The following is a 16,894-nucleotide window of genomic DNA, read 5'->3' as shown; positions in this document are numbered from 1 at the left end:
AGTACACGATATAAGCATCCTGAACATTTAGAATTTTGGACATTGTTCGTCAGTTTTTAATGTTTAAGGATGTTAACCCAAAACTAGAGAGCGGAGAATCTGCTTTTTGCGTCCTCCATCACTAATAATATATTCATATAGCCGGGTAAAAGTTACTGTCAGTCAGCGACGGTCTTACTGATATTACACACCTGTACAATATTTACATAAAGCATACCTGATTTATACGACGTATGGGCTAGATAAAACACGAAGGAAGCACTCTCACAAGGGCTCCAATGCCCATATATTTTTATTGTGATTTTCTTTAAATGCTCTTATTTAATCGTTTATGTTATGTTACTAAACATGTCAGCTATGTTTTCAATGGAAATTGAACAGAATTTTCTATTGTTCCGAAAAAAAATCTTATATTTTAATAATACAAAATACAGGCCTGTACAGTACCACATGCCCTGTGAATGTTACACTTACCATAATAAACTCACCTACGTGTGCCGCTCGGTAAGCACATAGACCGATGGTCAAGCTCCATCGTGGGTGACACCAACAGCAAAAGTAGTTTGTCTGCAAAAAATATTTATGAAATAGAACAGAGTTTGGGTCCATGTGTCTTGGTAATCGGCAGTCGTTCGTTTCTTTTTGCCTTTGCTAGTGAGTTAAATTACAAGTAGTCTGCATTAGTCCATCAAAGTATCCCTTCCGCTGACAAGGAGTGCTATTGGCCAAAACAGAGAGGGCACGTCATCTCTTTCAATCACGGATCGAATTTCCAGGCAATATTTGTTTCCCCTTCGGCTGGTACGCTGAGTAAGTGATGTGCTGCATAAGTGCCGGGGAGAGGACAGTGCGTGAAAGGATGCGAAAGTAGCAGCGAGAATGAATTCCTACCAAGAGTTAATATGCGGCGGGGACAGCAATGCACAGCACGCTGGGGTTTACTTTCCAGCGGAGGCCAGACTCTCACACTTAAACCAAAGAACAAGTTCAAAATTTAGCTGTGGTAACGAAGAAGGGCGCTATGTGGTTGGCACGGAGTTTCCTCTGCAGCACCGCGTCTCATCACTGACCAATCCCACGCCCACCCAACTTCAGCACTATGGGTTTGCGAGCACAAGTGACGCTTTCCACGCGGGGAGCCTCCACGTTGCCTTCGGGGCCGGGACGGCGGCCGCATCCACTTACAGGCAAAATCAGGGGTGCCCTTCCTCAGCGCCCTGCTCTCACCTGCCTCACCCCTCAGCTTCCTACCCCCATATCGAGGATCTGAATTTCAGCACTCCCGGATTTCCACCCCCGAAGGAGAGTCCCGTTAACTTCTCTGTACTGCACTCTGGATTGGGGTCAATTAAGACGCACTCTGAGCTTTGCTCCCAGGAGATAACAAAGATTCACCTGACAGTCACGGACGGTCACGGTCATCTGGACGACGCCAGCCCGCAACCTGACAGCAGTTACACCAGCAAAACTTTTCAGTGGATGAAAGTTAAACGAAACCAACACAGGATAGGTGAGTTACAAAGCGAGTAATATGGAAGTCGCTTATCCACAATGCCTCGGTGCTCTGTAAGTATAAATGGAATAAATACTACCCCCACTAGTGTGAAGTGCCCTAAAACTGAGTCAGTTATGTGACACGAGGGCCCTGTTAATTTATCCTTTGCTATTCGAAAAACGAGATTTGTCATCTATCTTCGTCGTTCCAGTCCTTGCCTCGCTGTTTTAACTAACATACATATTTGTCCTACTCTCATAGTTGATGTAATAGATAGGATACATACTCGTTTTCTTAAACAAGAATACAGCTTAGATGCCAAAAAGACATCATCTAAACAGAGGGCACCCTCGTCCGGTACTGAAGCTTCCAGTCTAGTTTTAAATATGAAGAGCTTCCATGTTTGAACTGCCGGTACCCTCTGTAGCAATTTGCAGCCCTAGTGGTGCGAACGTAGAAAATGCCCGTATGTTGCATGGAACCACACTTAGACAATAAATCTTGAAACTACACTTTAATGCTTAGGTGACACATTTCAAGTGTTGTGGCAGGAATATGGTTTCTCGCATCAGAAAAATGCGAAGATTACACTTTTCACATATCTTATAAAAAGGATACACGATATCCTGTATATGAATAAATATAATAAAACATGCTTTCTTCGAATAATCCGGTTTTTAATTCGTTTATGTGAAGCCTGACCGTGCTGTTGTTATTTGATATTTTGGTCATGTCAGGTCAATGGAACTCGTAAGGTTGCTTCAGTCGTACATAGCAGGTGGACCAGGCTGTTGCCGCATGTCCTGTGTACCGGTCACTGATAGCATAGCAGGTTCCAACCTGGCCCTGAAAATCAGTAACAGTTCAAGTAGTTGTTGTGTTTAGCCATTGCTCTTCTTTAAAACGAAAGAATGCTGCATCCACGTCTCCATTTCTAAAATCATTGGTGCCATGGCCATGCTCCAATATTTCCGATTCCATTTTTTGTGTATGTTATGGTTTTATGTTCTTATCTGTGACGCGGTCGGTGACAGTTCAGTTTTGTCCTGCAAATTAGAAAAAACGATGTTAATAATTGTACGTATGCAGGGATATGGTGGGCGGATAAATACATTTCGACGTCAATAGCGATTTTTAAGGCAATATCCTTAGTTTAGTTTTTTTTCCTACTTTTCAGACATAGTTTCAGCTGGGGGCTGTTGAACAATACTCAAAATGATCTGCCCTTACAGTAACGGGTTTAGCGTCAGTTATAGTCAATACCTGCTGATTTCAATAATATTAAATTGTCATCCATAAAACAATATTGATTAGGCGTGTTTGATTAGAGGGACGAATCAATCCAACGGTAAAGTCAGTTGGCCTCTACTGTTACTACCAAAATTAAGATAGCGTTACTTGAACAGGACGACTACGTTTATGTAAAGGTGAAATATTGTTTAAAAGTAGAGAAGAAGAAACGAAAATGTTGCCCACATAAAGATAGCCAACTGAGAGTTAAGGCCAAACGTCTTTGAGGTTGAAACGGCTTCCTGTAACTATTAAGGATGACAACGTTGAGGTCAACAATAATAAAGCTACACAATGTTGGTATGAACTTTAAAAACCACTAATAAACCATTAAGATCAGAACGCTTCATACAAACACATGCAACGCTGCCTTATATGGAGACATGCCATTTAATTTGAGGCCAGGCATTTTGCGTTTCAAGTTACAGACACGCGGCATGCCGTTTGTAAGTTTAAATCATACTTGGAGTGAAAGCAGTGGTTATGATTATTGGTTTAATATTTTGTTTCTTGTGTCTGAAAGTGTGTGTGTGTGTGTGTGTGTGTGTGTGTGTGTGTGTGTGTGTGGGAGGGAGGGAGGGGTGGCATACATTTAAAGAGGAGGTGAATGCGTTTCATGGAGAAGTGTAAAATATGATAACGCCATATAATATCGGTTTTTACTCATACTTACTGCGACATTGCTCAGTTATGGCTTGTCATTGCCTAACTGTGGGTTGATGGCAAAAATTAGTGACCCAGTGGGTATGGATATTTTCTCTTCTCCTTCTGTTTCCTCTTTCCCTCGCTCTTGTTGAGTGAAACATTTACCTCAAAGTCTCTAAGTGAAATTTTGTGGTTGTCCGAGGGTTATTCTTCAAATACTTACCTTTGAATCGTTAATGCCTTTTGGATCATTTCAGTCGTCTCGAGAGTCGTAAATTAGTATGTCTGTGTGATTACATCAGAAAGCAAATGTCTCTGGGCAGTTGTTCTTTTTCTAATTTCCAGCCATTTACAAAATAACTCATATACTCTTCACCTTCTAGCACACTGAAGACTCAAATAAAACTGTGTTGTTTCTCTTTGTTTGTGACGCCCTGGGTGCTGATGAGCGGTGTGTGGACATATGTATCCAACACCCAAAGATATCGCTTGAGATAAGGTATTTCACTTCGAAGGACACATTTTCGTACAGTTTTGGTAACTGCTTACCAGACCTAAACCTACATTAGAAAGAAAAGAGCTCTTCCATAGAAACAGTTGTGGTTAAACCCGAAGTCACTCGGGTGAGTGACCGTAGTTACCCTAGTCATGCGAACATGTAGAGTAGGAAACACTTAAGTGTTTTCGACTCGGACCAAATGTCTTAAGATAGAGATGAAAACCAGTTTCGATAGTATAATGGAAACAGACTGGTTCTCACTCATAAGGTAATTGAAGGTTAGCTCGTATTGCCCATTATTATGCCCATTAGATTGTGGGAGTGGATTTTTCCCCTCTCGCGCTCACAAGCACATCAAAGCGCTTAACTTGTGTTCCCATTAAATACCTTTGTCGAGCATAAACACTAAACGCCTTGGATGAGAATAATTTGCTTCCCAATGTGACAATTTTTAACTAGTCGTAATGGCCATAAATGTTTTAAAATGGCACTGTTCGTAAAACCCGTAAAAGGTGAAATTATTCTGTAATAAATAGTTAACACCTGGCCTTACGAATAGGTTCCACTGTCCTACTGGTCTTAACTCTTAACTCCAGTTCCGGTCAGATACAGTGTCCTGCGGGTGCGTACGCGCGTGAAGCGGGGAAAGGGTTCAAACTACTGATGATTCTCATTGGACAGAAGCTGTAAGTGTGATCTCCTATCAATTAATGTGCTTATTATTTCAGAGCTTATAGGGACAAGAGAAGGCGTTTGTGTAAATATATCCCATTTTAAGCGCTTTCTTTGATAATCTCTTATGCCTTTAGGTTTGTCCGTTAATATAAAATATGTGTTTATGTAATCGAACTGTGCATCATAACTTGATGTTTTTTCTTTCGATATGAAGGAGTGGGACATTTAGGCATGGTTTTGTTGAAATACCCAATTAATGTCTGTCCATGCGTCATCGACAGTTTTCCTATACAGTAATGTCGTTAATCACGTCAGTGTTTGTGTATGTATATCCTTGTTAACGTGTACATATACTTCACCTTGATATGTCGTTATAGCGAAGCAGTTCCCAGAGGTCAATGCTGCGAGGTACTTTGGAACCGGCCCCAGCGCAGACGGCGGGAAGGATATTCGCAAAAATGTCGCGCAGAACGGGCATGTGGTCAACGGCACCCCGAGGACCAGCTTTACCACCAAACAGCTGACGGAGCTGGAGAAAGAGTTCCACTTCAACAAGTACCTGACGCGAGCCAGGCGGGTGGAGATCGCCAGTGCCATGCAGCTCAACGAGACCCAGGTGAAGATCTGGTTCCAGAACAGACGCATGAAGCAGAAGAGGAGGGAAAGGGAGGGCCTGGTGCTTGGACCCCCGCCGTCCTCCAGCAGCAGCCCTGAAGATTCGCCGTCCGACCAAGGCTCCTCACCCGCCCCCTCCCCCCCACCGCACCAGCTCTTACCTCCAGACATATTAACTGGCAGCCCGCCACCTTCAATACAGACTGAGGCCTGTTGCAATGCCTCTGATGCTATCACCCCATTATGAGTTATATTGTATAATAGTTATTATATGCTAACTGACACACACACACACACTATCTCTCTCTGTATATATATATATATATAATCAGCTTGATTTTTATTAAGTTTATGCTATGCTATTTTCAGAGTTGCATGTCGTTCAGAGAATGTAAAGGAAATCGTTGTACATAAAAGAAACTCCCAGATGGAATGAGTCACAATCAACTTAAAATCGCGGGTTAACTTGTCTGGTTGTATATTTGCACTTAAAAAATCAGGATGCTGAGCAGAATCAGTTTTCTGTGATACCAGGGTGGACAACGTAGGCAGAAGAGCTATAAATGTAGCAATGAAGTTCCTATACCAGTGCCTCATGTATGACTGCTATGCACAATCAGTACATTCACAAACACAGGTGTGTGTAAATAATTTTCGCTTTGAACGTTCAGCCTTTCACTTTCACACCCAGAGCACAAGCACAATGTCGCTATCAATTTTGCTGACACATTCCCAAAATTATTTAAATTAAATCTGCAGTTTTGTCTCTCCATGTTCGACTTTAATAGAAGGACGTTTAAAATTTGTGGACGTTGAAATTTTGTCTAAGGGATATATGTAACCCCCATCCAAGCTCCATGCATGGTTTGGCTGGATTTTGTTACGAGAATGCTCCGTCTACAGCACTTTTTTACAGCATTTTATTCAACAGTAAACGATAATCGTATCAATTTCTTCATGGAAAACATTTGTTTCCAATCTATCGATTTAGGCAATCGATTGTCGATTGTGGGCAAATGTCAGATGTTATAACGATCAAGCTGCAAATAATATTGCTTTATTTTTCAGAAGAAAACGAAAGGTAAAGAATCAGCAACGCATTTGATTCTCTTTTGAATTTGGACTGATGTTATAAATTTTGCCACGGAGATGAAATTTTATCACACCTCGGTTTTAGTTACCATGTAAGAAAATATAGGTGCACATTTAATTCATATTATGCTAGTACAGAAAAACGGTCATGCCATCTTAATTTGTTTTGTGTCAGCTCAAGTTCCTAAAATATGGCCATGAACAAAACGCTCTTTCCCGGTGAGCTGTGTGCGTTCCGGAACTACAGGAACCGGTCAATCTCAGTGCCTTGAAGTTAGCCTGCAGTGACATGAACTTTACATCTATCTGACATCAAAGTGTAACTCTGTACTGCGTGAACACGGTACATTTGAAAACGAAGACTGTTACACGCTCTCTAAGCCTAAATCCAAATATATCACGTTTCAGTGTGTTCCCTACACGACCGAAATTGAATCAGTGGATTCCTTTAAATTCCCATGAAACCTTTTTGGCAAGTGAAATTGTTCTCGAAGCCATTATGTAGTAAAATGTGATATATACGACTACATATCAGTTGCCTACTAATAAAGCAAACAGTTGCAGCCAGCGCGGTTTTGTTTTGTTTTCATTTTTTTGAATTTCAGTTAGTTTGCTGAAAATATAGATGTAAGCTACGATTATTCAATTCATATGGTGTATAAGCCAAACGATACAGCACAAGGACTCTGTAGTTAGAAGAATCAGTATATAGCAATTATGAAGCAGGTAATAAGTTGTTGTCGCTTCTACTGTTCAAAGGTCTGCCATGTCATGACATACCCAACAGTCCATGCTCAAGGTAATTCATTTAAATTCATTTAAAATGGCTGTTGTTGGCCTATTTACGAGCCACACCAAACGAAGCGTAACGATTGGAGTGTTAGCAAATGTAAAAATGCCTGTGTTAATACCAACTTCTCCGTGCTTCTTAGAATTTCTGTTATGACGTGATGGCTTTGTGTATGTGTGCTAATTTTTTGAAGCGGGGGGGACGACGTGTCAGGGGAGGGGGTCCCTCTGTGTGTGTCGCGGGGAGGTGATCGCGTGTGCCTGTAGCTAGTATCCATTGCCACAAAACATGACACAATTTGACACATCGGTGTCACTGCCCGTCTGTTGCGGACACACACATTTGCTTTCGCACACACACCGTGAAAGTGGTATGTCTAACCTAAGCGTAATTCAGAGAAGCTTGACCTTAACAGACAGTTGACTTGATTGTCTTTTTGTCATACTATACACAAATGCCTGAAATGGTTTTAAATTAAACAAAAATGTATAACAAAAACAAGAACAAGAACGTCAATGGTTACCTTTTTGCCTTTTGAATGAATTCTTTACAGTTACAGTTCTTGAAGCAGAGCATAAGACAATATCAATAAGATTATTATATAATTATATACTATCATCCAACTTACGTTTTAATGAAAACTCTGAACTGTTTGTTGTGCGCCACTTGAAATATATCTTCTAAACGATTAATTTGTTATGTCGTCTGAAAACACGGAAATGAAGGAAAACAACTTACGTTATACAGTCCTTGGTATCACGTACAGATGGAGTGGAATCAAACCGATGAGGATGTATGGTTGTGGCTCATCGTCCCCTTGTTATCTTCTTTAAACTTAATATGTTCAACACACAATGCCGGAACAGATAGTCCAAATATGTTTGCGTATGTATGCATTATGTTTATTTTGGGGGTATTCAATGAAACAAAAGATACATTTTGTCTCATCTTGTTCTCTTTCATTAACGAAAGCCTTTACAAATGAATAATAATCGCAAAGTTACCTTAATTTAATGTCAGAATGGATAGCGTCATGTATCGTAAATTGCTCTGACAGCTTAATTTAGTCAGTGTGCAGACCACAAAAATTAATGGAAAAACGTGTTTGCATTGGAAAAAGATTACACTGAGTCAAATTAAGCACAAATGTTGACTGAATCCAGAGATTTCGGTGTTGATGAAGAAACGTGGGTCTGTACTCTCAGTTTCACATTCCCCCACTACTGATATTCCAGTTTGTAACCGTTCACAAAAATTCAAGCCAAATTTATTACGGTTTATTATAGGCTACCAAATGGAGTGCATATGCATATCTCATTAAAATGCAGCAACCGACTTTTTTATTCTATTGTTTATTTATTTTTTATTTATTGGGAACCCGTGTTCTTAAATGTGAAATTTTGATGGGTGCATTTAAGCATGTGTCCTGTAACATTTTCCATTTCCACATTATTTTTGTTGGTTTCAGTGATCATGCATTCCGTGATAATGTGTAAGAAAACATGTTTACATTTACTGGTTGTATGTGCTGTTTGTAACTGAAGAATCATTTTCAAATAAATGGTTCCTTATGACTCAAAGAGGATTCTTTGTGGATGGAAATACAAAGAACCGCATATAGCATTTATCTCGGAAGATGGTTTTTATACTACAATTTGCCAAGGGTCCTGAAAATAACCGGACGTTAATGAGAGTTTTAAATCTCGCACCCAAAGGGTTTTACCCGAGGGACACATCAAAGAAGATTTTTTGTCCTTCACAGAACCCCTTTTTTCTGCGGGTGTTGTTTATATTTGCCAATCAAAGCAAACCGCGATGTGAATGGATAAAATAAGGCTTGAAGTCAGAATGAGTTGCATGTAGCCTATTTGCCTTCAAATATATCGTCACTATTTCCATTGAGTTTTATATTGATATTTGACATTGTTTTGCATCAGATGATTTTGATAGTTTCTTTAATCTTAAGGCAATTTATTATCATTGCCAAGTCAAAGCATTCTTAAACAAAATTTATATCATTTTATTTTTTTTTTATTTCATTCTAACTGATTGTACACACTAGTAGCAACAGTAATAGTAGCCTACGACTTTCATATATTGCCGCAATGTGTTGTATTATTATATTGTATTATAAACTTATAATATTTCACAATTCAAGGCAGAACAACTGAATAACGGCTTTGCGAAATCTATTTAATCTTCTGGCATTATCGTTATTGCGCAGTAAGATATTTATTAGGACGAGAAATCACGAAATGTGCTTCTACAGTGCGTTATTATTATAGCAGAAAAAACGCATGCCGTTAAATCCGTTCGCTTGTGATTTCAATTTACTGTGGTTTACATAAATAACAAGCGATTTCAACTGGGATTATGCAACCACTTTTTCCTTTTTTATTATTTTGAATCCCACCGGTCAGCACCTCTGAAAATGTGAGTTTTGCTCTTTTAATCAGTATATTTATGGGCCTGGAAACTTCCACGACTTGTGTTTCAGGTGTTCTGCGTTTTTTAATCTGTTTTGTTGTCCATTTAGGCCTACATGTAAAACCAGAGAACAAGAAAAGTAGAATTCATGCGGATCAATATGATCACAGGAACATAATTTATTTGTTAAATCAATTTTCTTGGCGTGACCATCTTGTGTGGTTAAGATAATTTTGGAATATTTTGCATCCATTCATAATTAAGTCATTTGCCAAAGAATTTTTTTTACTAAAGCGCGCACTCTAGTCACTATTTTTGTCTGTTTCGTTTTTGTATCATGTAACGCAAACCCATGGAAATATCCCCGAACTGACAAAAGGTTCTGTGATCTTCTTTCATTAAAAGTAAAAATGGAAGTGCTCGCTTTCATTTAGTTTGGATTGACTAAAGTTGGAGTGAGACAAGGGGGATGATTCGATCTCATCGGTTGGACCTCTTTGTGATCGGACTGAATCAACCTTTTGCCCGAGTTGTCCCTTTGTGGACTGCAAATGTGAAATAAACGCATGAATCATATGAACATTTTATTCAGAATTTGAAATTATAACCTGCAGCATAGTAATCATCTAAACATAGTGGTTTTCATACGCTCATGTGTGATCCAGGAAATATAATTTGGTAAACAAAGTATATTTAAATATTTCACAATTTCGCCACTGGCTTATAATAGGAGTTTTGCGAGATATAAACAGAAATTGGAGGTGTAAAACAGAGTGAATGTGTGCGTGTGCTTAAGTTCTGCTTACCTTGAATTGATGTATGCATTGTTTATGACCTGACTTATTGAAATCATTCAAACAAGCCTTATTCTCCTGTGGTAGCTGCATCATTGTGTAACTACATAATTCAATATCATTCCTTGTCATATACGAGTGTTGTTTACTGCCTGGTTCAACTTTCACCTCTTGACCTGTGACTCGCCAAGAGACAATGTTGACCCGGTCACAGCCTGTCGGAGTCAAGAGTCTGCATTCATTTGCGCAAACTTTCTAGAAATTCAGTAGGTCTTTTAATCAATTACCCAGAAGCCACTCTAAGAAACATTTGTTTTCATTATAGGCTACCTCTAATCGTTTCACGAGACTTAAAATGCCACATCTCGCTACAAATACAGTTACCATACCGTATACAAACTTAAAAGATTGATAGGGGTCCTGTGTGTCGTGCGTCTTTGTTTTTTTTTGTCGAATTCCAATAATATATGATCAACCACATTCGTGTGTCCTAAGATATATTTATCGTCTTCAGCCATAGGGTCTTTTAGAAACTGATACAAATTTGCATTTGTTTCCTTAACACGCGCGGTAACGTGCTTTGTCATACGTTAATAAAATGTATTAGGTAATAATATCTATACGTATCCATTTGTGTTATAAGTAGTATTGCTAGATAATCATCGATATTTAGCAGACATCTTGATTACTTATACAGCAACATACAGCATTAACAGTATACTATGTATTTTGATAAAAGTCGTTTAAAACATTACATTATTAAACACATACCATTTCGTCTTCCCCAATACATTAGAGTCTGACAAAAATGACGAACAATTAGTACCTCTGAATTTAAACGTCTCCAAAAGACGAAAATGTTTATCTGGACAAACCATTACCAAAACTGATGGGTACAGTGTGACAACGTCACAAAAAACATCTTCGTATGACTTATGCAGCTCAGAAAGGTTATTTTCCATCTGGATATCACTAACCTATATGATCTAGCAGTTTTTTAAGCTCTTACATCAAAAATATAAAGACGAGTATGGACAATGAGTTATTGACGCAGCATTTCGTAATTGGTATGTTATAAATCTATAAGCCATACCATTTATTTTGTTGTTTTCCGTAGTTTAACCCAGTGCAGCTTTGCACGCAGGATATGCTTGCACATAAATCAGTCCCCTTCAAATAAATTGGCTCTAGATGACATTTGTTAAAGGACAAATCACTATGTAGAAGTGTGCTTCCCTATTTACTGACGCTTTGGCTCGGGTCCGAACCAATCGATGTTAGAAGCCCGCATGACAGATCGCGACAGCCGTACTACATTAAGATCATTGATCGAATGTATGCATTATATTAATCGTGGACGAAGGACACTTCATAAAATAAAACTTTGGAATGTTGTTTATTTTAAAAAGGCTTTTTGACTTTATATTTCCTTCACACTCCAATTTCCAAAGTAGGCTATTTAAAATATAGCTAGAGCTATATAGGCCTATAGCTAGAACTTTATGTGAATCGAGCATTCGTATAAAACATTAAAGCATAAAACCCATTGTTTTTCTCAGTACATGTGTAGCGTGCAACTTTAAGTATTGTTAAGAATGTAGCAGTCTAATTTTATCTAATATAAAATAAAGAGTATGCTACTGTCTTTTCCACTACAAGCCCTGCTCCAAACACTTGAATTACGGTCAACACCCTGTTGTCATGAATTAGCATAGATTCATGACACTGTGCACGTGTGCTATACCAAACACAAGGGATGTTTGCCATTCTAATCCCACACGTGCACTGAATCGCTTCCTCTGCTGTTCTATTCAGATGAGGGATTAAGCAGACCTTTTTACGTGGGAGTTTGTCGTCCTGATGGCAAAATTGGTGCTCTAGGAATCGAAGGCGTGCTGAGGTTGCATTTCCTGGCCTAAGTGCAGTATCGATTGCTCCCAAATCAGGGCCTTTTCGTTTGTAAATTCGCTAAATCTCTTCAAAGCCAAATACGTTGATAAATGCTAGCTCACTAACTTCCTCTTTTAGCGAGTTCGGACTGGAGCATCACGATGTAGCACCATACTGACGAACTAAAGTTCTAGTAGCCTATTTGGAGACCTAGAAGCAGCGCACCATTCCCTGGTCACACAAAATTCTTTATCCATCATTAAAAGAGACTGGGAGTTACATGCATTATTATTATTATTACTTATTTATTTATTTATTTATTTACTCATTTATTTTATTTGTGAGGCGCGTGAGGGTATCGAAGTAGGCAATATACGGAACATTCAAACACGAATCTGCAGAATTAATACAAGATGCAAATAATTCATTGCCAGTAAAAGAAGGAAATTCGTCAACATAATGGAGTATATGAAAATCGAAACAAAAAGCACGTATTCAACGAGCATTTGAGCTTTCTTATCCTTCCAACCTTAAGCAATTTCATTTTGATGATTGTTAGGAACTGTAGCAAAACTTCTTGCGTTTGCTGTCGTTTGTGCAATTAAATGCGACCATTTATTTTCCCGTAGTTTTGTTTTTACAACCACTAAAAATACTCAATCCTACCCAACAACCGAGTGAAAAATTCTAAATTAAAATTTTAAAAATGTAAATTATTAACTATAGCGCTCACGGGATGGGAGGACCTCTTGCATGCCACGCCCACTTAGGATATGCCACTGTGGTGACTGGCAAGCGTTCGAAACTCTGTTCTGGCGTTATAGTCACCATTTCTTTCCTCCCTGTTGAACAGTAGCCTATTAAATGTGGTCATTTGGTGGTTAACCCCGAGACACAGTTTGTTTTGAGACATATTTCTGTGTCACTTTACCCCGATACTTTAATAAACCTATACCATCGTTGCTAACAGTTTACATTCCAATATTCTATTTTAATATGCAGAGACCTTTATGTAATTTGTGATAATCATAAATGAGGTAACTATTTATTCTGAAAAAAAATCACAGATTTGGCACATCGTGGTTAGTATCTGTGTTAAACCATACAGTATAGCACGCAAACACACACATACACACACTATGGCTGTCATTACACTCTGTGCTGCATCATTCTGAATAGATATGAACCACACCACTGTGGCAGCTTGATGAAGTTCATCATACACACACTGTGTCAATTGCATTAAGTTGAACAACCTGTACATTGTTTCTTTCACTGGGAAACGCGTATGGTATGATTGAGTGCTATTCGCATCTCTCGCTTGGATGGTGCCAGTCTACTGAGTGATGGTCGCTGCTTCCAGTGCCCTTCTCTGTCATTCAGCACCCTTCCATTTGTTTCTAACCAGCCGCTTCTCTCAGCCTCACTGGTACAGTACCCCTGGTGACACTAGCTTGCTGGGCTCGCTGCGAAGCACAGCTCTGCTCAATCTTACATCGCAAAGCCCCGCTGAGTTTGCTTATTTGTTTCTGATGAAACGCCAGACGAGAGCAGCACAGAGAAAGCACTGATCCGCCAAAAGACAGCATTTTATGAGACAGCCAACTGCAAACACCTCCGTGGAACGATAACAATGAGACGGCTACAGCCACTCAGGAATTTATGGGATAAAATCATCAAGCAAGTATATGATACCTCTCTAACGACCTCCCAAAGAGTAATCCGTCTATTTCTTTGGTGTGGCCTATAACATTAACACCTATGTGTAACAGTGCATTAGTTTTCCAATTATTTCTTATGCATGCAACCCTATACCCACAAAACAATGGGTCCCTTTTATCATTTGCAAAAGTATAAACATGTCAAAGTGAGTATAAACCAGTCTATGTATAAACTTCGAATTAAATTTGACGACTCTGAACTCTTAGAATCTATCAGTACTCTATCAGTATCCATTTCAACTCCATCTTACAGCGCCGCCCAAAACGTTGACGTTGACTGGTAGCGGAACGTGCAATAGACATTACATTCAGCCTGATTTCTGGCTGGCTGGCCTAATCATCTCAACCGATAATCTTCGACACTCTCAGATTGTTAAATACATTGTAGTTTGAAAAGCGGTAAATTACATGTTATAAAGTGGGTGATTTCTTTCTTGTTGACTTAGCTTGTCGAGGAAATGACAGATGAACGCACGTCAATCAACTCGTAAGGGTAGTGGTTCGGCTCAATAACTTGTTGCTTGTTGTACAGTACAATGATTTACGTTTCCATGTTGCCCCATCTCCCATAGAGCTGAATCCACGCTCACAAAACCGAAAGCGCCTCGTGCACTATCACGCACGTTTTTAGATGGCGTGGACGAGAGCGAGCGCGTCGAAAGCAACAAGCGAGTGACACGGAACTTTCACTTAACTAATGTTGTCTAAGAATACTTTCCGAGAGATATGTTTCTAGAAATACCAGACGCGGACACACCATAGTTTTAATTTTCTTCCAAACAGTGTCCTTACGTAAAACTTCACACGATTGCATTTTTTCGCTGTGTGAAATGTGCAAACTAACTAGGTAGCTGGGATACCAGCTACTTTCTCGGGATAGCTAGCTGGAAGGCAGAGTTGTTTTAACAAGTCAGGCAGCTCAGTATAAGTAGCACAATAAATGTGTGTGAGAGTATCATTGACAAAATCACTTGCTAGCCAGGAATGAATTCAAAACATTGTCCTCAACAGCTTGTTAGCTAGCTGTCTAGCAGTGTTGATAACGCTGCATATTTTATTTGTTGGCGTGAATGACATTGTATGTTTTAATTTCACTATTCATATATATAAAACAAATTTCGCTCAAATCTGTGCTTTGATGTCGGTTGGAATTTAGTTTTTAGTAACTGTCCAGAAAAAGCGACTCTGGTGGGACTCGAACCCACAACCTTTGAATCACCTCTCATAGTGCTTGACTAGAAGTCCAATGCGCTATCCATTGCGCCACAGAGCCACACGTGCGTGTGATAGTTTGAGGGGTTTTGGACGTGGTGCTCAATACAACCTCTATAAATGTATCAATTTCAATCAATAATGTAAACAGCGTCATCAATTAATAATGCGAATAAAATTATTGTACAAATAAAATGAGAAAACTCAAAACATGTAGACTAGAAGACAGTAGCCTACTAAACATGGAGTAAAAAATGTTTCCGAATTTAACATTGCGGATGGTCTTCTTGATTTTTTTGTTAGCTTTTGACTTTTTTAAGGGGTCAGTGACAATTTCAGTACTGTAAACCGCCGCCATTTGTGGGTTAGGCCTATGTTCATATTTTCCTTCTTTTTGTTAGCTTTGGTCATAGCAGCAACAAGTGGCCCTTTAAGCACAACTGTTACTTTTATTTTCGTTCGAAATAAACTACCCAAACAACTAATGTGACATTTAAAAAATTAACATCACATTAAAGGGTAAACCGCGAATCAACAGTACGGCGTTTTGTAATGATCTCTGGAATCCGGAAGAGACGGGGGAAGAGTACACTGCTCTGTTGTGGCAGTTTTCTGTATGCTGTATGAGTTTTCGTCTCTCGTCCAATGAATATAAAGAAGTGTTCAATTCAGTAAACGAACATGAGAGAGAAGTCAAGTATAATTTACAACATGTCCCCAAACGCTGAACACGTGCAAATTTCACTCTTCACAGACTAATCGTTTGGCGTATAACAGCAGATCACATACAAGTGATAACTGTATTATATAACTAATTATATTTGCTATCCACAAATAAATCAAATGAATGTAGAGGTATGTTACACCTAGATATACTGTTGTAAATACTGATAATGATATGCGTGAGAGCAGGAAGTTTACCAGATGATATTAACGTTACTGTATTTAAATAGTAAAGATGGCAAAATACCATAAATGCTGAAATTCCTGAAGTATGCAGTACATTTCAAGTATAACAATAAGATAATAAAATTGTAAAATCAATGTGACAAAAGACTGAACAACCTGATCTAGCAATAAGATGAAGAGGATTTAAAAGTATTAAATTTAAAAATGTCAGTAGTCTGTGTGACATAACATGATTGAAGTAGTACTGACCAGGTGAGTTAGTTTGTATTGGAGTTTCCCCAGATAGGAGTAGTGCAGGTCAGGAGAAACAGCAGAGGCCCTTTGAAGACAAAACCCCAGATAGCCTCATCAAGCAAGCTGGAGGTAACTGGTACAACAAGTCCACATTCCAGGAAAAAGAGATCGCAGATGGACTCAGTCTGGAAGAGAATGCTTATCTCTGCAGGCTGGCAGCTGGTCCAAGGTCCAGATCCAGCCCATCTCAGTGAAAGAGGGTTCCAATTAAATCATGTGACTAATCAATTTTTCCAATCAACATTGACCACTTCCATGGAATGGAGAGCTGAGATCTCCAGGTGTCAGTGGAAGCTCAGCTGGATACAAGAATTGAGTGACACCTTGACACATGCACACAGAGAGAAAGGAAGTCGAAGTAGAATTAGAAAGGCCCATAAAATGTGAGTAAAGCCTGAGTATCAACTTCCTGTAGTCTCAGCAGTGCATTGTCTATGGCAGTGTCATTCTGATTTATGTAATGACATATAACTCAGGCGAAAGGGGAGTCCAATACAATTTACAACTTAGGCAGGGACGGTCCCTGTGCTGTAACTCAGACAAAAT

General features: G+C 39.2%; 1 protein-coding gene and 1 non-coding gene across 2 annotated transcripts; one reads left to right on the top strand and one right to left on the bottom strand.

Annotated features, from left to right (window-relative positions):
* Positions 1-879: 879 nt before the first annotated feature.
* Positions 880-5,466, top strand: LOC118778869 (homeobox protein Hox-C1a-like). The gene is made up of 2 exons (XM_036530648.1): positions 880-1,522; positions 4,982-5,466. The coding sequence occupies exons 1-2, from the start codon at positions 880-882 to the stop codon at positions 5,464-5,466; spliced, it is 1,128 nt and encodes a 375-aa protein (XP_036386541.1).
* Positions 5,467-15,113: 9,647 nt separating this feature from the next.
* Positions 15,114-15,206, bottom strand: trnar-ucu. The gene is made up of 2 exons: positions 15,170-15,206; positions 15,114-15,149 (listed from the first exon to the last, which is right to left on the bottom strand). It is a non-coding gene; the product is annotated as a tRNA-Arg (tRNA).
* Positions 15,207-16,894: the final 1,688 nt, after the last annotated feature.

This window comes from Megalops cyprinoides, chromosome 6 (assembly GCF_013368585.1).
Source record: "Megalops cyprinoides isolate fMegCyp1 chromosome 6, fMegCyp1.pri, whole genome shotgun sequence".
Taxonomy (NCBI): Eukaryota; Metazoa; Chordata; class Actinopteri; order Elopiformes; family Megalopidae; genus Megalops; species Megalops cyprinoides.
This window is presented reverse-complemented; position numbering and strand designations above follow the sequence as displayed.